At 36.8% G+C, this 24963-nt stretch overlaps 1 protein-coding gene across 1 annotated transcript; it reads right to left on the bottom strand.

Moving 5' to 3' along the window:
* Positions 1 to 448: 448 nt before the first annotated feature.
* Positions 449 to 15640, bottom strand: LOC584496 (pre-mRNA-processing factor 17). The gene is made up of 12 exons (XM_784356.5): positions 15407 to 15640; positions 12339 to 12425; positions 11681 to 11810; positions 11254 to 11331; positions 8086 to 8228; positions 7096 to 7192; positions 6022 to 6236; positions 4943 to 5090; positions 4064 to 4179; positions 3046 to 3256; positions 2328 to 2472; positions 449 to 1501 (listed from the first exon to the last, which is right to left on the bottom strand). The coding sequence occupies exons 1-12, from the start codon at positions 15590 to 15592 to the stop codon at positions 1324 to 1326; spliced, it is 1734 nt and encodes a 577-aa protein (XP_789449.3). The 5' UTR covers positions 15593 to 15640; the 3' UTR covers positions 449 to 1323.
* Positions 15641 to 24963: the final 9323 nt, after the last annotated feature.

The raw sequence follows: 24963 nt of genomic DNA, 5'->3' as shown, positions 1-24963 counted from the left end.
TGATATGGGACTATTGGAACGAATTAAAATTGAAAATTTACCTTTCAAGCACATGTCATTAAATAATTAACGCCATTCTCTTGGAAGCCAAAGGAATGAAATTCAACATGGTTGCAAAGTATTAATCAGTGGTTTTCAAGTCCTCTTAAAAGGGGCGTAGCATGACGACGAGACTATGTGTCTTTCCCATGGCCTGACTTGGGACCAATCGGGTATAATACGACTACGGACAACGCGACTGCAGTATTCACGTGCATGCAACATATGCGAAACCGAAGCGTGAAGAGAACTTCAGTCTGTCAGTCGTAGATGGCGTTAATCAGTATTTGCCATGCTACACCCCCTTTACCATTTCCTGCATTATTAGTCAGGTTTCTTAAGCCCATACTTAACTCAAAGTTTGTATGTATTGATTGCAATGTCAATTATATATATGGGGTTTTACATGAGAGAATAAACCTAGAGTATGAGACACAGTTGGTACTGGTGAAGTCTGTAAATATACATGTCTATGCCAGAATCCTAAAATAAGACTTTGTGTGAATCATTTTGAAGGGATTGGGTCTCTTTGTCTCAGATTCTGAAACAAAATCCTGGATTTAGCTCATGCTACAATGATAATTATAAACCTTTAGGTCAGTCAGGGACCCCATGAATTTTAAAAGCAGATCGACTGTCTGATTAACAAGATATTTATGATTGGAAATTGAAATCAAATTATATGGTTAGCATGCATTTTGCAATGTTGGTAATGTTGTCTATTTGTATAAAGACAATGCATGAAGAGTGCATTAATTGTACAATGCATGTATACCTGTCAAATAATCTTATTCAAGCTTAAGCTTCTGATCAAACAGATTTATGTAAAACATGACCCCATACCTGATTGCTGGAATGGACTTCAGGAAATCTCCAATATAGGCAAGATATACCTAAATCTATATTTTACCCGTTTCATATATATATATATATATATATATATATATATGCAGACAGAAAATCTCAAACAGCCTCCAACTCAACTGTCCAATATTTCCATTATGTAGTCCCACACACTCAGTTTCTTGTTGGCACCATTTGATATAATGTACGAGAACATGTGCTGTGTATACAGGATGATGCTCACAAATCTGTCTCTGTTTCTTTCGGGTCGTGAAGTTGGCGTCAGGGTGTACAGCGTGATGATGAGAATATAAGCTGACAAACTTTCTGCAACTCCAACCTGTGGATATGAGCACTTCTCCTTCACAGTCCAATATACTCGAATATAAAGTTGGTCTCCATCAAAGCTTTCAAGTTCACTGAAAATGCACAGTTATTGTCTCAGTCCCACAGTTTGATGAGTCCATCCCAGCCACACGTTATCACTTTTGATGTTTCATGCGGATGCCACAGACAGCCGATACACACACCGTCGTGCGCTTTCAGCTTCGTGTACAGTTTTGTGCTCTTCCAGTCCCATACATTCAATTTGCCGTCGGCATCTCCAGAAACGACGTAACTGTAAATATAAGATGGTAAGCATGCCCTTTCAACAACATATATCATCATCTATTTTTATTTAAACGTTACATACAGTGGATTTCTTGTACAATATTTGCTCAGAATTTGTCATTTAATCCACACACAAAAATAGGATCCGAGTGTATTTTCTTATTGCTCTGGCGCCTACCAATACTGCACTTTGGTGGCGCGATGGCTCAGTGGTCTCGTATCCGGGAGGTCCTGGGATCAAAAGCAAGTCGATGTGCCAGTGCCCTTTGGTATAACACATTAATTCTCTTTTCCAAGTCCCTTGGAGAGGACTTAAAGCCATCGGTCCCCTGATCGCTTACTTACAAGCATACACATGCTTTCTTAGCAGTCAGGTAAAACAAATATTGTCCGAACCTCGCGAGTCTTCTCATTCTATTATATCCCAAGTTGGCCACTCAATATTCATATTTGCATCTTCTTTTTTATCTTTATATAGCAAATTGAAATCCAACTACCACGTACATCTGTGAATCTTGATGTGCATCCCCTCTTTTTGTTTTTCTTCTTTTTTCTGTCTTTTTCCCCTTTTACCAATATTTTGTTCCTCCATATTTGTATTATTATGTATCCTTTGAGGGTAGTCATACTATCAAGCTTTGCTTACTTTGTCAACCCTCCTGTTTGATGTTTTCGATTAGTTACAGCCAGCCTTACTTTATTCTACATATTCTTTTGTCATGTGTAACTTTGCAATGTTTGTTTGTTATATATTTGTAAAACTGCAAAAGAAAAAGAAAATCAAACAGAAATAAATAAATCAAATCAAATCAAATCAAATAATGACCACTTACCTCATATCAGGAGCAAAGTCCATCTGGCAGGCATAACCAGCAACCATGTGACCTTTGAAGATCTTTTTCCTGTTCTGTCTGAACCTGTTGATGGCGCTGTAGATCACGATCTGATTGTCCATCGCCTGGCAACCCAACCATTTACCTGGTAAATAAAATAACGTGGTGTGATATAGCGACGTGTTACATTAAATCCAAACATATTACTCAAGACAAAATTATTACTTATAGTAACAACAGCAATGATGATGGCTTCTCACGTAGCACTTATATCTGTCACACGGGCTGAGATTTGAATCCTCAACCCTTGAATTGAGAGTGAAGTGAACGAACCACTATACCACAACATCTCTAGGTTTCCGTATTCATACAACTTTCCTCTTCCTTTCACCAACTCTCTACTGATGGTACATAAGTATTTTTGGGGTAAACACTTGAAATCTTAACAATTTTAATCACCATGGCAACAATAAAAGAAAATTTCTAATTTAAATGTACATATCCATCTACCTTTAACAAAAAGTTACAGCATTTAAAATCATAATAATTGAAATAAGTGTGACAACAATATATAAGAAAAATTGTCAATTCTAAGGTACATATCAACCTACCTTAAAAAAAAAAAGCATTTAAAATCATAATAATTGCAATACGCGTGATGACATTAAAGCAAATTCTCAATTCTAGTATACATATCCATCTACTTCCATTTCCTCACCATTATGACTGAGAGAGACGCTGGGCATACTGTGCATGCTGGGGTCTGCAATGTACTTAAAATCTACAGGAATATCCCATTCCCACACCCTCAGACTCTTGTCGTCCGAGGTCGTCACAAAGCGTTTGTTGTTATCGACGAACGTGATGGTGTTGACGGCTCCCAAGTGGCGATCGTACTCCTGAACGATCTCGTTGCTTCTTATGTCCCACTGTAAGAGCAAAGGGAGATTGTGAAATTTTAAGGTTTGAGTTGTATTTCTCAATTTTAAAGCATGCTATCTTACATCATCCCTATGATTTTACCCACATTAAAACCTCGTAAAATGTATTACGAGTACACCATTACCTGTTTTATTCTTCTTAATTTTCTCTCTAAGAGACATAGGAAATTCAATAGCTTATTTAAAAATTATACAAAGAAGAAAAAGATACTGTAGAAGAGTTCAAGTCATGAAAACTATAGAAATATGAAAACACCAATGTGTTAAAACTTGAACCAATGTCCATTAACTGATTCTATTTAATATTCAACTAGGCTCCCTTTAATAAAAACCCACTATTTGCTATTACTGTAAGCTTTCTCTTTTCTCATTTTTATTTTTTCCTTAAATTTTTTTTTTAATTCTACATCTTCCAGACCAACTGCACTCTAAACCACCTCTGTGGTGGATCCTTACAGAAGGGAAAATGCAAAAGAGAAGGCCCAGGATCACCGGGCGAAGAACCTTCCAAGATGATCTGAAGGCGATGAATCTAGAATGGCACGACTTTGATAGAACACCGGCTGATCAAAGACATCGGAGAAAGCTTGCTGCCCAATGTGCTCACCGGTACAGGGCCCGTTTCACAAAGCCTTTTTTCAATGACAAAAATCAGTGACAAATCTGCTGATAACCAATCAGAAGCAAGGATTTCAGTAGCTTATAACAAAAACTGTCATTTTTTACTGATGACATGTTTTGTGGATCCCCCCCCCCTCAAGGATGATCTAAGTCTAAGTATTACTGTCAACCCACCTGTACAATTTTCTTGTCTGACATGCCAGCCACAAAGATGTGCTGTTTGTCCTCCTCTGGGTTGAACTTCACACAGTACGGAACCTTACGACTCGTAAACTTCTCAATACACTCCCCTGCAATGAAATACAAAATATGGTATAAGTTTGATGTTTTCGATTTGTTACAGCCAGCCTTACTTTATTCTATATATGTTCTTTTGTCATGTGTAAAATGTTAAATGTTTTGTTTGTTATATATTTGTAAAACTGCAAAAGAAAAAGAAAACCGAACAGTAATAAATAAATAAAATCAAATGGATAACAATGAAGACAACACTAACAAGAACAAAATTCTATTTTTGTATTTTTTATTTTTCCATGTCAGATTATGCAATGTGATGTGTAACATCTCTATATAGTTTCATAGGACTTTGGGATTTTTTTTTTCTGGGTTTAACTGGGTAAAAGTGAATTGAGATTAAGTAAATGCCTTTGGGTCGCTAAGAAGGACTTTACTCTAACAAGGGTCCAAGGGCAAATGGCCACCAAAACCTTACAGGGATCTCAAACTTTTTACGATCATCCCATTACAAGATACAGCATAACTCACATTTTTTACAAAACGTTATCTGATGAACCCCTTATAACAAAGATATGTTTGTTCTTTTCTGTATAAGGACAAAACTTTAAAGCCTATCCACACTAGTTTGGCCAGGAGGGATTAGACCTCCCTGCGTAAGAAAATGGGGACCATGGGGGACCAACGGCTACCGATTAGGCATTGTTTGTTATATAGAGGGCACAAGTAGCTATAAATAGTGCAGTAGGGCTTTAAGCAGTTCAAAACTGAGAAGTATGGAACATTCTGACTTGTGATAAAAAAGCAAAGGTAACAAACCTGTTTCTGTGTCCCAAAGCTTGATGTAACGATCGTAGGCAGCACTGAGAAACTTTGTTCCATCGTTGTTGAAGCATATATCTCTGACGGCCTGTTTGTGACCTGTGTAAGTTCTGACTAATCTCCTCTGGTTGTAAACCTCCCAAATCTACAAACAACAAGAATTCAATTCATCATAATATTATACAAAAATAACACATGAATTTTTTTTTTTTAATATAGTTTTGAATTTTATTAATTACACTGAAAGCATGAGCACAATGAGCAAAAGTTGCATAACAATGAACTTTTGTGCAACATCTCATAAGGTTCATTTAAAAAATAATTCTATTGGAAAATAAGCAAAATATCTTAGAAGTAATGAAAAATGATCAGATGTTAATAACACTTTTACCCATTCAAAATGACAAGTTTTTCAAAATTATACATGTAATACCATCTTAGCCTTCTTATTTTGTCAGTGGAACAATTGAACAGTCAAAGAATATTATCAATCATGCCTAATTGATGTGGCAAAGCTGATGTATTTAGCCATTTGTGAGTTTTATTTTTGGATGGATGAGGGAATAACATTGTATTAGTCATGCTGATTAAACATAAATCCGCAATATCATCTAAAATGTCATTACAAGCTATATATATATATATATATATATATATATATATATATATGATACTGCTAGTTAACACAACAAAATAAAACTTCTTTAAAGGGACAGATTCACTCGGATTTCTTTGTTTATAATAGGGTTTATAAGATGATGACGTGGATCCTCATCAAATATTTGATTGAGAGTGTACACATGACCAGGCATTTATTTTGCCTAACACGTAATTTTGATAATGACCGATCATTATCAAATGCTAATGACCAGTCATTAGCAAAATTATTTTATAAAACAAACAAAACATAATCTTATAAAACAAATAATACACATCATTTTGTTCGGGCATTAGTAAAATTACCCACACTCGGTACCTTTCAAACAGTCCAAACACCCTCGGCTATCACCTCAGGCATGATAGACTGTTCATACTAATGCCCTCACTGCTGTGTATTATTTGTATAATAGTAGTACCTTGATTTTACTGTCCATCCCGCAGGACAGCAGAAGATGGCCGGAGCCAGGGAAGAGCCTGATCGCTGCCACGCCCTTGGTGTGTCCGGTCCACTGGTGGATGGCCTTCTTGGGCAGGTAGCACTTCTCTGGAGGCAGCTCAGACTTGAGATCCACGTCCAGGTCTTGGGGTATGTGAAGGTAGGATCTACCCTGGTAGTCGTAGGCATCCTTGACTGGTAGGTGGAAAAGAAAAGCGAGGTAGTTTGGTTGATTAGTTGGAGGTTGCTTGAATGGTTGATCTATCAAACATTGGTCGTTTGACTGAGGATTTGTTAACCGGTCTGACCCAAAATCAACGTCTAGTCTTGGGGAATGTGATAGTTATTTAACATTCTTCAGGTTTTTTTAATCAGAGCATAACCGGTCTATGTATCAAGAAATTCATTAATTTTAAAAAAGGAAAGAATATTTTGTTAATCTAAATTATTTCATGCAATAATCAAAAGGCTGTGTATTCCTATTTTGTTTTCATTCTGAAAGTATCTTTAATCCATTTTTTTTTTTTGGGGGGGGGGGAGGGGGAGGGATAGACATACCTACAGGAATTTCATAAGAATATACTGAGCTACAAACAACAACATAAACTTAATATTACGTCAAACTCCTTCTCAAAACAGACAAAAAGTTGGTAATATATTGTTGTGAAAACCTACACATACTTTAAATTTGATAAAAATATGTGTTGTGCCCTTGAAAATGTACCCCCCCCCCCCCTCATTTTTTGTTGATTGAACACCCCTCACAAAACATACAACAACCCAACCCAGAATGGGAGATAAGGAATTGGTAGCTGCTGGGCTGGCATCACATTGTTTTAGCTGATGCTTCACTCTCGTTTTGTCCATTTTTAGAATAACTCCTGGAACCCTGTAACATGTGTAGGTCCTGTAAAGCTCTTTGATGTGTATCCTGCTTAGGAGCTTTTCAATTTTACACTGAGGCAACATTAAGCTCCTTAAAAGGTGGACCTGTGCTCTATACAAGTAGCCACTATTATTATAAGTATTATTATTATCTGCTCGTACGACTTACTGTGCAGCGTAGTCTTCTCTTCTGCTGGTTTATCATCCACCTTCTTGCCTCTTTTAGCTCTCTTAGCAAGGATCTCATCTAACTCTGTCTGCTCTTCCTATAAAAAAATAACAAGGAAAAAAATATATATATGTTCCATACTTTATCTTTTATGATTTTAAAGATTACAAATAGCACAAAATACATCAAAAATAAGCAAGTGTTCAGCAGAAATTGATTCCATTTCAGGTGCAAAATGAAAGGGTTTCACCTAGCTCTGTCTGCTCTTCCAATACAAAATAACATGGAAATATTCCAACCTTTCATGTACCTTACCTTACCTTTTATGATTTTAAAGATGACAAATTACACAAAATACATACACAAATTAGGAAGTATTCAGCAGAAGTTGATTTAAGGTGCAGAATGGAATGCATTTTCTTTTGCAGAAGATCTTTTCAGAAATCAAGTGTATGAGGGGTTATGAATCCATACCATTGTAGCTTTTCATATCCCTAATTAGATACGAAAGGCCTTTGAATTATAAGCAAACCATCCAATAAAGCTCCAAGTCTTATCCTACAGAATTGTGGACCTTTGCCTACTTCATAAACATCAACAACAAACTTGGCTTTGAACCAAGGATATCCTTGTATAAGGTTCACAGCTCTGCTTAGACCAATGATAAAAACAATATGTCACATATAATACCAATTAAGCAACGCGGGACCTCAATTTTTAATGAGGTAATAATAATAATAATTTAGTTTACCCAGGGAGGGCTCGTCAGCATCAGAGCTTTTCTTCCTGAAGGCCCTGCAATTATTAGCCCAGCCAGGTATCCCTTTTACACCTGGGTGAAGAATGGCAAATGTGGATTAATGTCTTGCCTGGCTGAGATTTGAACCCTTAACCCTTAGAGTGAGAGTCAAGTGAATGAACCACTTCACCCCGACATCACCACAAATAGTATATAGGTAAATAGATTATTTAGAATAGAGCAACACCTACCTCAGAAGGCTTTGCTACAGTCTTCTCGTCCACATACTTCCCCCAAGGACCCTCAAAGCCCTCGATGTCTGAAGCATTTCTGTTCTTCACTCTCTTACGTTTGTCAGCTTCCCTTAACTCTACCGACTCAAAGACTGTTTTACCTGCGCAAGTAATAACATAATGATATAATGCAAAATAGCAGATGTATTGTAAAAGACTAGGACAAGCCCAATTTGGATAAAAACATACAAATTTGCAAGTATTAACTACATTTTTAAACTAGAATGGCTTACTTCAGACATATGCATGTAGTTGCCTTCATCTTTTTTGTATTAGTAATGCATGTCAGAAAAAATGGAGCCTTAAGTTGATCAATACTATAAGAATTATCTAAAATAAATAAATGAAACCCCAAAGAATATTTTGTGAATGTTGGGTAATAAGAGAAATTCAGTTCGATCAAAACATTGTTCATTAAAATAGAATCTGATTAATATATTTTGTTCATGTAAAGGATGTACACTATGGTACAGCATAGGGCATGGTTCAGTGCATTTAGCAAAGTCATATGTATGGTATCGGAGTTTTTCCTTGTTAAATCAATATCACTTTTCCTTTCATCCAAGTATTTTTCAAATTATTTTAATGGCCATGTTCCAAATGTGAAGTAATTCACAATCAGTTCAAAATATTTTCATTCTTTGGACCACTGCTCAGCAGCCACTGAATGAGATACAGTACACGCCGAAAATCTCCGCAACACGATTACACGATTTATTTTTAGGATTACACGGTTTACACGATTCACCTGAATCGTGTAACTGTGTAATCGTGTAAATTTACACGATTGAAGAATGTCGCTCTGAATCGTGTAATCGTGTAAATAGTTAAGTGCATTGGTGGGATGATTCGACCAGATGTAACAATCGTGTAACTGTGTAATCGTGTAAATTTACACGATTGAAGAATGTCGCTCTGAATCGTGTAATCGTGTAAATAGTTATTAGGGTTATAAGGGCATTGGTAGAACGATGCGACAAGCTGCAACAATCGTTAAATCTTATCCTGCTGACACCAATTGCTTTATACACAACTTACCTTCAGTGTACATCAGTTAATTACTGTACTTTATATTCGTGTATAAACCTCAGCACTTTCCACTAACATGTATCGTATACTAATCCGTGAGACAAGGTAGGAAAACATCAGAAACAGGAAGACATGATAGATGAAATAGTAAAGGAAAAAAGATAGCTACGAGGAGAAGGGAACATATAAAAGGAAAATGAGGGTTGAAAGGCACGATAAAGTTAAACAGAAAAAAGAGAGAAAAAAGGGAAAACTAAAAAGTTGACCGGAAGAAAAGAAAGAGTGAAATAGAGTGATAAAAAAAGAAGGACGAAACCTAGTAGAATTAACAGAAATGAGAAGGCTATGAAACGGAGAGGAAAAGAGACAAATTAATAAGGTACGAGGGGAACATAATGAGGGAAAGAGAGGCGAGAAAGATATGGGGGAATGGAAAGATATTGAAAGAAAGAGAGAGAGTGAGAGAGAGAGAGAGAGATAAAAAAAAAGCTTTAGTTGAAAGAAAAGGGGCACCGATCAGATTTTAATAGGGGCATTTATCGGAGTTGATGGGGGCATTTATCAAAAGTGAAGAGGGGCACTTCTCGTACTTAAAGAGGGATACTTACTAGAGATTAAAAGGACACTAATGAGAATGGAAAATGGACACTTATTGTAAAGGAAAATAGGAACTCGTCGAAGGAAAAGGGGTGTGTGTCAAAAGAAAAGGAGTACTTATCAGAGTTGAAAAGGGGAAGGGGCACTTTTACAAATTAATAGGGACACTTGTCAAAGTAAAATAGGTACTTTTCCTACATACAAAGGGGCACTTTGGGGGAACTTGAAAAAGTGGGGGGACACTGTGCCGCTAGCTAAACGTAACTCAAAGAAAGTTGGCCATTCACTTATTCTATTCATTCTTGGCTTGGAACTGTTCCCTAAACTCTGTAGCCAGTGGCTTACATACTTACGTACATGTAATACCTATTGTTCAGGGGGATCCTATGTTCAAGGGGAACCCCCTGAACAATAGGTATTATGTAAGGATCTCTGCCTGTAGCTAGGGCAACGGCCTTTGTCCCCGGCGAGGGTCAATGGCAGGCCACATTCAGAGTAAGCTTCTTTTGTATGTGACAGGAAGTGTGCCCTTAAGCCTTGACCGTAGCTCTTTACACATATAGCTGAATAATGCAATGTTGTAAAAGGTAATTTACGAAAATGAGGAACGCTAAAAAAGCAATAAGTGATCAAAGTCTAAGGCCCGAATTCACAAAGGAGGTTTGTCGACAAACCTTGGTTTTCGTAATTCTAATTGGTACAGCCTTGTAATGTAAGAGTATCACAACATACTTAATTATGTTAGCCCTCCTTTACATTTTGTAATCATTTTTACTCATTTACAACTTGGGAATAACAAAATTCCCCCCTTCCTTCGTCGTTCATCGCTTTTTTCTTTTTTCTCACCGAGGATTAAATCCGAGAGTGCTTTTCGGGAAGTGGACTGATTTTTTTTAACTTTCAAACATTCTATAATAAAATTAGAGACAAGACACTGCAATTAAAAATATATACAAGAGAAAGAAAGCGTAATCTTCGCTATCCCCTCGTATCGTCCACGTTGTCCTCGTTCAACCAAGAAGTAACTTCTTGCTTTTACTGAACTAGACGTCCTTAACCTGTTCACCATCACCACTGAAAATAAATTGTAACACAATTCCAGCGAGCAATCGAATCGTGTAAATTTTGAATCGTGTAATCGTGTTGCGGAGATTTTCGGCGGGCAAATTACACGATTACACGATTCGACCTGAATTGAGGAATCGTGTAATTTTACACGATTACACGTTTACACGATTCAAATTTCGCTTCATTGGCAAAAAACGAATCGTGTAAAAATAAATGGTTACACGATTCCCGCGAGCAGTCGAATCGTGTAAATTTTGAATCGTGTAAATCGTGTTGCGGAGATTTTCGGCGTGTACTGTATTTGGTTCACTGTCCTACCAAACGTGCACATTAGTGTCAAAATACACAGAATAATTGAATTTCCCATAATGTTTTTGCTGCTGCTGCTGTTGTTGCTGTTATAGTTGTTCTTCAAAATATAACTATTCCTACCTTCTTCCGGCTCGGTTCCCTCTTTATTGGACACAATATGTTTCCCACCCGTCTCAGTGCTGGGATCAACAGCAAAACCTGACGAGGAAATGGAGAATGAACAAGAAGTGTATACAAGTGTAAAAAATATTGTACGGTTCTAATAACCATCATGATCTTAAGAGTGAAATCTCCTGCCTGCAGTCAAATCATATGAATTTAAATAAAGACAAAATAAAAACAAGGTACAAACGAACTAGTTGGCCTTTTCAGGGCCAACTAAATCTGTCGAAAGCATATCTTGGCCACAGTCATCATATTTGTTTAATAAATACATGGAAGTATAAAAACAATCATTTTATGATGGAACATACATTTTCTTTTCATATTATTCATGAATCTTAGTTACAACAGTATGAAAACTCAATTGCAAGATTCTATTTCCTACCATAGCTTGAGAATGTTCTTCTCTGGTTCTCAAAATGGAAGGGATTTAGATGGGCAGGTTCCACGTAACCAGCTAGAGTATTCTTAGCAGCAGCCTGTTGCTGAGTCCTGAAGGGGTTAGCAGGACCAGCCTAAAGGACAGGAAAATACAATAATAAAACATTAAAAGGATATAACTGTTTTATTTTTTTTTTAAAGCACAAACTTCACGGCACTATGTATTATCTATTATTCTGAATAAAGACAGCCTATTGATCCAAGCTGAATGCTAAAGTAAGATATCAATTTAACAGGAATTGAATTAAATATTGGCAAATGCTTTCATTTTAACATCAATTCCTGTTGAAAATACTATCACCTTTAAATATAGCATGGTAGCATGGCTAAAGCAAAGGTAATAATATGATTCTCAGGAAAAACAGTATTAATAGTGATAAGGCTACACTTGATAAAATAAGACCACATCATTTCCATCATTATATGACTACCATAATTATTATCATTTTTGTTACTATTATTATTATTTTTTACTGTCATTGTTATTATCCTCATAATCACCATCATTATTATCATCATCATCATCATCCTCCTTAATCATCATCATCATCATCATCATCATCATCATCATCATCATCATCATCATTATAATTATTACTTACCTGTGGCTTGTACATCTGCTCATACTGAGGATTATAAGACACTGTCTTTGTAGATGGATCTAGGGGCTGGTAAGGGTTAGTACCATACTGGAAAGGAGGTAAAAGAGACAACAGAACATTAAAGTTATTAAGCAAATAATAATTTAGAGCTTAAGTAAGTATAGGCCTATATTTGGACCCTAAATTAAATATGTTCATTTTTTGTTTCCATGTTCTGGTAATTGATACACTTAGATGGCAGGAAGAAGAGAAAAATGTGAATTAAAAGAACAAGTTTGTGACAAAAATTATTATTAGAGTTATAATACAACCTTTGATATGGTATAGAGTAGTGCTGTAGCCGAACTGCCGAACCGAACGGAAGTTCGCCGAACATGGCACTTCCTAACCGAACCGAACCGAACCGAACGCAAAGGCCTGGTTCGGATGTTCGGCAAAAAAAATGTAAACGTTTTTGCAAGCTAATAAACTTTTCATTTTGTACCTAATTTTCATGTTATGATTGCTCATATTATATTTACTTTTTTCCCATTTTCCGCCCTTGTGTTTTATGCCTATCCAGTGGTGGGCGCAACTTCACTAGGGGCAGTTACACTGTCATCCAAACACGCCAAAAAATGCCAAACCGGAGCCTGGCCGCGATGTTACCAAGGGCAACTACGCTTTACCGGCAGACATGCCAAGCCCCAAACATTCCAAAACGAAGTGTGATCTTTTGGCGTGTTTTGGCGTGTTTTGGCGTGTTTGGCAAGTATAACCGCTCGCAGTTGTAACATCGCGATGTTAGGCACGTGACTTCCGGCACTTCCGGATTGTTACCCGCGCTCTTTTAAACCACGTTCTTCCCGTGTGATATTTATAGCATTTCCAACGTCGCGCGTGTTATCCGTTCATTCAGCTCCGTTTGTTCCAATTCCGTTAACTCATCCTTTATTCAATCTTCGTTATTCCCGTCTGGCCATATCTGTCTAGTAGTAGTATTTGAGTGTTTTGTTAGATTAATTAATATGGAAGTGAACAATTCCCATTGGACTGATGATGAGATGAAGTTCTTGATTTCGATGTGGAGGCAGGGAGAGCTCCTCCACCAGACTTCCAAGCGTCCCTGCAAACGTGGGGGAAAAGGGCTTCAGAGAAATGAGTGAAAGCATGAAATTAACAATTAACAACGATGATTTTCTTAACCTTCCCATATCGTTTTTACTACTAGATTTCGATTGAATTTGGGAAAACTGAATCAGCAGCCGTAGTCCGTACTTCGTAACTTATCCACTCTTGCCTCAAATACTACACGCGAGATAAACAAAACATATCGCATGCATGCGCATGGGATGTATCGCTATTTAGCTAGCTATAGCGCTAGCTGGAAATTGCGCGCGCTAAAAATCTTATAGCAGGCCGGGGTCAAAGGTCGGGAAGACTGCACATGCGCCTTACCAACCGAAACACGCCAAAACATCGCTGAACAGCTCCGTCGGTGATGTTTCAGCACAAGTGTAACCGGGTGCACGAAACATCGCGACTTTTCAAAATGAGGTATTTGACAGTATAAATGCGCCTACTGGCGCCATTTAAATCCCAAATCCTGACCACGCTACGTTGCGATCGCAAGCCATAAACAATAATACATGTGCGTGATCAAAACAAGTTCAGCTCAATTTGCTCAAACCCATTGAACAAAAAATTAATATTTTAATTGTAACCATATCAGGCAAATTTTACAATATAAATAATGAAATAAATATATAATATAGTATGGTATTTATTTATTCAGGAAAAATAGGGATTTTATATTTTTCCTATTGAAAATAAAAACTTATAAAAAACAGTTCTTGGCGAGCCCTAAAGTCTCTATTCAAGATGGCAACTTTTATGACTCTAACATTAGACAACAACCGTCTCGGAAAATCTTTTAAAAATATCATTTATTGACAAATTGGAAACATGATTCTTTTAAAATTGAAAATAAAACACGATTCAAGACGGAAATACGAATGTAAGTAGTATTTTTCTTCACAAATAATTACGTTTAGAGCAGTTTTTTAATGTGAAATTTGTGCTGGTCGGAAGCAGTGTGCAGAAGTCCTCCGTGCCGGTCGGGCCCGGCAGGGCGGGCAGCCTGCCCAGTCCCAACCGCCGTGGCTATAACGCTGCTTGCTATTAAATTACCGAACCAAGTTCGGGTGAAAAATTGCCGAACTCTGCCGAACCGAACCGAACACGAACATAGCGTCTGACTTACAGCACTAGTATAGAGTTCTGAGTTACATTTAAATGTACACAAAAGAAGAAAAGGAAAAAGAAGAAAAAGATGAAGGAGGAGAAGGAGAAAGAGGAGTACCAACAAAAAAAAAAGGAGGAGGAGGAGAAGGAGCTGGATACTTGATGAGGTAATCCCTGAAGCAGCTTTTCCAAGCTATACTGGGATGAGATGTGTTGTGACAGCAGGTGAAGTAACAGACAACAAAAGGGTGTACAATTTCTAAATTATATCCAGTATAAAAACAGTGATGTGTACATGTAAGTAAAAAGAAACATGCTGTTAATGCTATATGGAGGAGGAGGAGGAGGAGGAGGAGGAGGAGGAGGAGGAGAAGGAAGAGGAGGAAATGCCAAACAAAATCCTTCATTCATTCCAAGTCAACAATCATTTAAAATCAATTTATGCACTCTCAACTTTCTTAACTTCGTATTTTTCAAATCAAGTGGGGAATGAGCTTCAGCGCATGCGTACTTTCTCTTCGCCATGTTGAGTCGAAGATACAACATGGAAGAATCGTCGGGGTAGTACAAAGAATCACCCCCTTTTCCCCATCAGAAACTTCTTCAAATTATAATTTCAAGTGGCCAGCCAGATGCCCAGGGGAGTCGAGCAACCTAGTAAGTCAAATTTGTAATTACTCCCTTTGCATATTTTGAGATAATGTCGCCCAACCCGCTGTTTGAATGTTTTCCTATGCACCCGCTGAAGATCCGACGCCTTTGGCGATGGCGTCGGCGTCGGAGCTTCCTGGAGTTAACACTTAATCTGACATCAATTCTGACATGTGGGACCACACTATACTCACGTCGCTCGTTTCGTCGACAGTTGGTGCTGCATTCAACTGTAATTTCACTTGCAGTGATTGAACCGTCCGATTCTTTTCCAGTGGTCTAAGATGTGCCGTTACATCTTCAGAATGGGCCTCCTTATCACTAATGTCTTCATCGCTTTCGTCACTTTCATACGCTTGCAAAGCAGAGATCGCTGCCATTTTCGCGTCGATTTTATTTTCTTTGAAATTTGCGACGATAAAGACCGCTTTGATCACATTGTATTTTGTACATTGCCAATTTGCTGATGATTGCAGGAATATCTGGGATATAACCATAGAGATTATATCTCTATGGATATAACACTCTTTCAAAACATGTATGATAACCTTTCGTTCCTAGCTGGTTTTTAAAATAAATGACAATTCTCTGAGTGTAAACTTTTTTTGACTCACACGTATATAGTAGAAAAAGGAACTCATGATCGGTTAAATTTCTTAACAAAAGTGATTTATTGTCATCATCCGGTAAGCGAGGGAGGGGGCCAGGGGTCTACTTTCTATAAGTTGAATTTGGAGGAATACTGCGTGGTTATAGACCAACCACAGCAAACTCGTCAATGTGCCATTGAAAGCCAATTCACTCATAGCATAAAAACTTAATAAAGGGGTCTTGGGCGGAGCGGGGGGGGGGCGTCATTTTTTTCTGCGTCATTTTTTTCTGCGCCACAGATTGGGGCTTTAAAAAAAAAGGGTCTTTATTTAACCCTAACCCTAACCCTAACCTTATTATGCTCAACACGCACCTAACCCCAATCTGTGCTGCAGCAAAAAATAACGCGAGCGGGGGACAGAGAGCGAGATCGAGACCAGTAGCATACTTTTTCCGACAGCCAGTTTAGCTAAAGTAGTACTACTGTATAGAAAGAATGACATGAACCGATGTTGTGATTTCATAGGACTATTATTAGTCTTGTGAGCATATATTATATGACACAAATTCCGTTTGAGTTCGAATTTGGAAATATTTCAAGGAAAAAACAACCATAATTTGTGATTTTCAGTCCGTATTGTGACATGATTAGATAGGATAAAATTAAATAAATAGTCTTTCTCTCTAATATCACATAGTGCATAACATGAGATCAAATGCAAAATATAAATTGTTGAAGGTTAATTGATACACAAACTGTGTAATTTTTGTATGAAACGATACTTATTATATTCCTTCTTCTGTTCTTACTCTCTATAATAACAGGCAAAATATCCTGAGAAAATTCTCAAATCACAAAGATAATTTTATGGTTTTCTTTGAAGGCGTCACCGTTTTTCCATGAAGATAAAACAAGCTTATACAAATCTTTCAACACTTAAATGTTTGGAATGGTATAAAGCCAATTTATTGATTTGTGACAATTTACATTCACATAAGTTAAATTGTAATAATTTTTTTATTTATTTATTTATTTTGTTTTATTTACCCAGGGTAACCCCATCAGTGAGTAAAACACTGTTATACTCGGGGGCCCTGCAATAGTACAACACAAATTACAAACATGTAAATGAATACAGAACAACAAATATTACTAAGACATCAGACCTGCACGAAATATTAAACTTTTAAGAAAAAAAGAAGAAGAAGAAGAAAAAGAAAAAAAAAAAAAAAAAAAAAAAAAAAAAAAAAAACCTATAAGGCTCCCACAATGCCTCCGCTTGCCGGAACCAACTGGACCGCAGGGTCCGAGGCACTACCTCCAAACACTACTCTCCCTCGCTACCCCATAATGATTTTTTTTTTTTTTTTTTGTTTGTTGATGTGTTTGTGTTCATACCAAACCATCTACTGATTTCTAATTCTCCAATATGAAGTAGCAAAGGACTGCCTAGAAACAGCGCCCCGAATACCACTATCCAGCCGATTCCAGAGAACGGAAGCACAATGGGAAAAGGCTTTTTTACCAGCCTGTGTGCGGACAAGTGGCACCACAACACCATTGTGCACTGCATTTCTTGTCCGGTGTGAATGTATACTTTCTGAACGTACAAAAAGTTCAATGAGGTAAACTGGTGCTTCCCCGCGGAGTACACTGTGCACTGTTTTGCATTTATGGAATTGCCACCTTTCTTCAATTGAAACCCATTTTAATTTGTTATATGCCTGTTCAATGGGAGTAGAATAATTGACTTTTAAGATCAACCGGGCCATTTTCTTGTGTTGTCTTATCAAACCGTCTTTCAAATATTGTGCACATGTGGACCATGAATTGCTACAGTAGTCAAAGTAAGGTAATATAAGTGAGTTAGCTAAGACTTTAGAGCTGTCAACCGTGAGGTATTTTCGGAGTCTACCAAAGAGTGCAAGTCGGGAACCAATCTTTTTCATTGTTTCTTCAATATGTTTTTGCCAGGTTAATGTCTCATCCATCCAAACCCCAAGATATTTATAGGTGTTAACTCTTTCCAGCTCATGGTTGTCAACAGCCAGATTTATATCACCACATTTTGTAAGTTTCCTATGGGAGCCAAAAACCATATATTGAGTTTTTGATAAATTCAACCTGAGATGATTTTGTGTCAGCCATTTATTGACTATCTCAAGCTCCTTATTCAGTACAGATTCAATGTCTTTAATATCTTTCCCACTGTAGTACAATATTGTATCGTCGGCGTACATCATAATGTGGCACTTTTCAACAATCCCTGAGAGATGGAGCTTTCCCATTGAAGTCACTAACTCATTTCTCTCATCTCAACAATGTTACTAAGTCCCTTTAACTTTTTAAAGGAGAGCAATTAGTTGTATTTCTTTTATATTAATTGTTATTCTCAAAGTATTTAAAAGTAAATCTTGTCTTGTACTCATTCTTCATTTTGACTGTGATTACTTAAATGAAAACGCAAAATGACTACTTAATTTGTTAATAGGACTCCATTGAAGATAAGTTGTTTGACATTCTTGAATCATATTGTCAAGATATTATTAGTGTTATTTGTTTTCATTTGTATACTTATAAATCAAATATATATATAAATTACATGTATGATGGAGATGTCGTAATTATATATTATGATATTTTTCTCACCGACTCCCACCCCCCCCCCCCCCCCCCAGCTCAGATTTGTTTCTTTTTTGTCTGTTTTGTTTTGTTTATATCTTTGGGCTAAAGTATAATTTCCGACGTATAATAGTACCGTCAATATAGCATAATAGTTTTTTTTTTAATATAATTATATCAGTTTGATGCAACAGAGATTTACATTCAAAAGATTTACTTTGTATAATTATTGTACAGTAATATTCTTCTCATTTCGACATTATCAGCCGCTCGTTCTCTATTTCGTTCCCTATACTAAATACAAGGTATATGTAAGAGGGGGTATATGCGAGAGGGGAGGGAGGGGGGCTTTATGTGAGAGAGGGGGGAAGAGAGATAGAAAGTTGGACATAACCTGTATACTGTATTTTTTTTTATAATGATATTTGTCTCTTCGATCACCCCCCCCCCCCCCCCCCAGCTTTGATTTTCTTCTTTAATTTGTCTCTGTTTTGTTTGATTACAGTATATCTTTTCGCTAAAGTATAATGTCCGATAACATCAGGGATATGTTTTAATAATTAATCTCAAGGAAGGGATGATACCGGCATACAAGCAAATGGCGAAATAGACAACATTATTAAAGGTGAAGATGGAAAACGACATAGACAGAGAGACAGACGGACAGAGAGAGGGAGAGAGAGAGAGAGAGAGAGAGGGGGAGAGATAGAAAGTTGGACGTAGTCTGTACTGTTATTATTATTATCATATTTTTTTCTGACTGACCCTCCCCCCTCCCCCCCCCCCCCCAACTCAGATTTTTTTCTTTCCATTTCGTTGTTTTGTTTTGTTTATATCTTTGGGCTAAAGTATAATATCCGACGTATAATAGTACCGTTAATATAGCATAATAAACATTTTTTTTATATCAGTTTGATGCAACAGGGATTTACATTCAAAAGTTTTACTTTGTATAATTATTGTACAGTAATGTTCTTCTCATTTCGACATTATCAGCCGCTCGTTCTCTATTTCGTTTCCTATTATAAATATAAGGTATAATGTGTACATCATCAGGGATAATTATAGGATTTTCCGGCCAAATTCGCGAGTTTGTCATTTTAATTAATTTTTCTTGCGTTCAAATTCGATGGTTTTAGTGCTGTCAGATATATCTTGGGTTTATATTCATTTTTTCTAGTTTTCAAATCTATGAAGTTTTTGTTGGAATCTATGTATGCTTCATTCTAATTAATGAATAATGTGCTTCTTTCACTATTTGGTCATTCAATTTGGCGCAACACGATTTTTGAAATCGCGAAGGTGTACTTTTAGCATTCAAATTCATTTGTAGCATTCAAATTAGCACTTTGTGCACTTAAATTGATGGTCCATATACATTTCTCGTTTATTACACACTTTTTATAGCTCATTCTTCTCTTTCAAGACTGTTTTTGTTCATGTGTATTTCATCATATTTTATTTTCTTGCCTTTAATATACACTTAATATACTTTTAGATTTATCTGATCTTCATCATCCTTTAAGTTTGATTGTTAAGAAAGAAAAAAAAAACGACTTACATCTATGGACTTGATGGTCTCAATATTTTTGTAAATTTTTATGTACGGAAGTTGTTTGTTTTGTGTTTCATCATCAATTTATTCCAAATTTCAATATGGAGGAAGGGTACAATATTGTGACTGGGGTAGGCATTTTTGTATCCCCACTTTTCCGGGGTATATGAACATGTCCGTGCAGAAATGCCATATTTTGATTTCGCCCCTTCTTTACCTAATGTCTCACTACACCCATATGCATTGTCCTAAAAATTAATAAATGGAATAAGGCTATTAAAAAAAATATACATGTTTACCGTCCCCGCTCGCTTCCTTTTTGGGGGCCGCCTCCTATTTTTTTGTTGAATTTTTTTTTTCAAGAAAAAAACATGAAAAACACTGCTAAATGGATCCATATCTGATTAAAAAAAATACAAATAAAAAATATCGTAGGCCATCTTGAAAAATAGCCCGACTGTCAGGGAAAACGTACCGAGTGGCCATTTTGAGCGGCCATTTTTAAAGAAAAAGGGCCTCCTCCTTCCTATTTTTTGAAAAAACAGGACGCTAAACATGTTTTTTTTTTTATTTGGCCTAACAGAAAAGACCCTAATGGCAAATCATGCATTTAATTTTTTTTTTCTTCAAACTGTAAACGTGTGTTGCATTTCTTCCCCCTAACATTCCTAATTTGAATAAATATAATTCGAATACGAATGACAAGTGCTAATTTGAATGATAAAAATGACGCCTCGACAAGTGACGATTAATTTAAATGCTAGTTGAGCAGTTAAATTGAATGACAGATCTATCAAACCCTTCGACCAAAATTCTAAATTGAATACCAAAACGGGAAAATTTAATGATAATTGGCAGGGCAAAGCCGATCTGCGCTAATTTGAATGCAAAGTAAATGAATTCAAATGACAAACTAGCGAATTTTGCCGGAAAATCCTATAATAATTTATCTCAAGGAAGAGATGCTGCCGGCGTACAAGCAAATGGCGGAATAAAAAACATTATCAAAAAAGGTGAAGATGGAAAACGGCATTGCCAGATAGACAAAGTGACAGAGAGAGAGAGAGAGAGAGAGAGAGAGGGGGAAAGAGAGAGAGAAAGAGAGAAAGAGGGAGAGAGAGAGAGAGAGAGAGAGGGGGGCGGGAGAGATAGAAAGTTGGACGTAGTCCGTACTATATTTATTTATATATTTGTTTTTCCGATCATCCCCCCCCCCCAGCTCCGATTCCCCTCCCCTTTAGTCTGTCCTTTTTTTTAAATAGATATCTTTTCGCTGATTTATAATGTCCAACATATAATAGTATTGTCAGTATAGCATAATAAACATTTTTTATATCAATTTGATGCAACAGAGATTTTCATTCAAAAGTTTTACTTTGTAAATATAATGATTGTACAGTAATATTCTTCGCATTTCGACATTATCGGCCGCTCGTTTTCTATTTCGCTCCCTATAATAAATTGTGTACATCATCATTATGTTATGATAATTGATCTCAAAGAGGGAATGGTGCCGGCAGACAAGCAAATGGCGGAACAACATTGGCAGATAGACAGAGAGACAGACATACAGAGAAATCGACCGAGCAAGAGGTAGAGAGAGAGAGAGAGGGACACACACACACACACACACACACACACACACACACAAAAATAGAGAGAAAAAGAGAGAGAAACAATCATTTCTTATATTCATCTATTTGTCTGTGAAATTTTATCTTATCACATATTCTTTTCCATTCCTTTATCGTGCATGATTGTTGTCTTTGAATGATTGTTTCAGATATTTATGAGTATGTCGGAACGTGATACCATTAACAAATTTAAAAAACAGCAACGACAACTGCAAAAACAACGAGACCTCCTACCCCCCCCCCCCCCTCCAAAAAAAAAACAGGGTCATACTTGTAGTACATACAAGGATCAGTTCATGGTCATTCAATACCCTTACCTTACTTCCGCTCTTCTATTGTTTGAATTGATAACGACCAAGTACCTTCCACAACTTTAATTGTTCCTCTTACGTAACTAAGCTGTGGGATCATGGGCCAAAGACAAAGACATAGCTCTTTTCGCATATTCTATAGGTCCCAAATACTTGCAGACATTTCTGTGTCGGTTTTATTTGTATGTACTTTGTCAATACAATATTTTTCATATACTTAAAAACTATAATTGTCAAAACTTGGCAATATATTCATATAGCATCTTTACATAAACATGCTCAAAACGCTTTTTACATTTGTAATTAAAAACAAACTAATTATTTTGTTTTCCAAGTAATATTTACAACCTATTTCGTGTTCCCTATATCATCTTTTTAGAGAGCGAAAGAGAGAGAAAGAGAGAGAAAGAGAGAGAAAGACAGACAGATAAACAGATATATATATATATAGAGAGAGAGAGAGAGAGAGAAAGTTGGGTCCATCGTATAGTCTGTACTGTATTATGCTATTTTGTCTCTCCTTTCAACCCCCCCCCCCCCCCCCCGTTCGGGATTCTTCTTTAGTTTCATTTTCATTTCAGTATAATGTCCGACATATAATTATAACCGTCAAATAATTCGAAATTTCAAAATTCAAGTTTTGTACAATTGCTATTCATTCGTCTGCCTCCACAGCCCCCCCCCCCCCCCCCTCCATCCTACCCATTCCGAAAATGGATCTTATCTTGTTTAACAATACCTGTCACTATGACACTCATCCAAACTCTCTCATTCTTTCTATTTTTCTTGTGCGCCTCGGAATAGAATTGTCTAGATGGACAGCGCTATATAAATGCCTATTATTATTATTATTATTAAATAGTATTTTGTTGACATATACATTCCCATGTTCAGAGCAGTATTAATTTATTTATTTTTGAAAAGGTCATCTAAAGAACTTGTGAATATAACTGGTCCTAATACCATTATGATATCGTACGCATTAATGGATACAAAAGAGGGCTTTTGGGCGTGTGTTTATAGCCGAGCACTGTCCCCTTTTGCACATAATAGAGTGAGCAGAACGCTCATTATTATGTGTATATAAAATTGTAAATATGTACAGGAATTTTAACTTATCCTTTTCAACATTCCAGGTCTAATTTACTTGTAAATTATTTATTTTGTATAAAGAAGTTCAAACTTTAGTGTAAACTTTAGAGGACTGTAACATAAACTGTTGTTAAAATTGAAGCGAAAGTGTAAAATAATGAAATTATTTTCAGCATTGCGCGAAAAATTGTAAAAGTTTAGAAGTAGTATATACGTGTACTTAATTTAATTAAATTCATGATTATGTTTTTCTTAAATAATTTTACCCCAAATCCTATTGTCATGATAGGACAGGATTATGATCATCACCGATGTATTAATTTGAGTAGATTAGAAAAACTTAAATAGCCAGCATTCTTTCAAAAGTGACTACATACACTAATATCCAGTATTAGAACCAGAAAAAAACACGACCATAGTCCGTTTTGATTTCTCTCTTTCTCTCTCCCCCCTCTCTCTCTACCTTCATTTCTGTCTTTCTTTCTCTAAATGATTAGATGATATAATGAAATAATTCGCGTTCAAAAATAGGATACTCATTCTTGAAAGCAGTCATCTGTAGTTATTCATATTCAAGCCGTTTATGAGAATTTGCTCAAAGTAACATCATTTTAACAGTATTATTAATTTAATTGATAGATGCGGTTTTAAACAATAATTGCTACGCAGTATATTTCTTTTTGATTAATCATTTTTGTAGATTATCTAGGTTTCAACTCGAAGTAGTGCCCTCGTGCAAAATAAAGGGTTTCATTAATACATAACTTTACAGTTTACACTATAGCTTTTACATTCCATTATTTTCTATTTATGTCCATAATATCAGTTATTATTTCGCCGATCCCTCAGGATTACGCATCATAATTCAATTTTGCCACTTTTGTGTCGAAATGTTTTACTCTATGAAGAATATTCATAATAAAATGTGTATTGAATGAAAACGAATACACACTTGCATGTAGGTATATATTTTATTTGTTTGATGATACATGGCGGCATAAGAGGGAAAGATCAAGATAGTGAGAGGGGGAGAAGGGAGTGGTGAGAAAGAGAGAGAGAAAAAAGGAGAAGGGGAGGGGAGAAGGTGTTGAGAGGGAGAGATACAGAGAGAGAGAGAGGGGAGAGAGAGATAGAGAGAGAGAGAAAGAGAGAGAGGGGAGAGAGAGGGGAGAGAGAGAAAGAGAGAGATGGAGGGGGGAGGGAGGAGAAAATGGGAAAAGACAAGGGGTGTATAGAGAAGGCGGGGATGACGCAGACGAAGCATACGGGTCAGTTGGGAGTAAAATACAAGTGGATGAGCGAAAGAAAAAGAAGAAAGTCGAGATAGGTTTAATGAATGTAAAGGCAGCCGAAATAAGTTATAGTATTGTGACGGACACGGTTTGCCACCTTGCTCGACACGGAATATTTGTCAGGATGTCCAGTGTCTGTTTAGGCGCTCTCCGTCCGTTTGGACAAAGTAATATGCCCGTAGCTTGATGGCTGGAGTTATTCACTGCTCACAGGCTAGGCGTATCTCAACAATCATGCATCCATCGACTGCAATCGGCCACCCCAAACGTCTTGAGCACATCATCAATCAATTGAACATCCCTCGAGCAATCAATCATGCTTTGTCAACACCTGTCACTGATTCTCATCCCTTTGTCTAACTACGGTTTCACGATCACTGCTCTAAGAAATGAGACCAATCACGAGTTGCATGCCGAATTCTTTTAATAATGCGAACCAACCATGTACCAACCAAAATTCGGGGTATACTCAGAAACAAGTGCAGACTATGTAAGACTTAACTAAAGGCCAGCGCCGGCCTCGGTCCGGGGCCTCGGTGAGGCTGGCCTGTATCGGATACAGTGCAATGGAAATCCCTAATTACACAATCCTGGGCGCCCAACATTTTCCATATACTTAAATGTATAAAAGCGTATCAGGACAATTACCCCCT

Source organism: Strongylocentrotus purpuratus, unplaced genomic scaffold, assembly GCF_000002235.5.
Source record: "Strongylocentrotus purpuratus isolate Spur 01 unplaced genomic scaffold, Spur_5.0 spur5_scaffold_21, whole genome shotgun sequence".
Lineage (NCBI taxonomy): Eukaryota > Metazoa > Echinodermata > Echinoidea > Camarodonta > Strongylocentrotidae > Strongylocentrotus > Strongylocentrotus purpuratus.
This window is presented reverse-complemented; position numbering and strand designations above follow the sequence as displayed.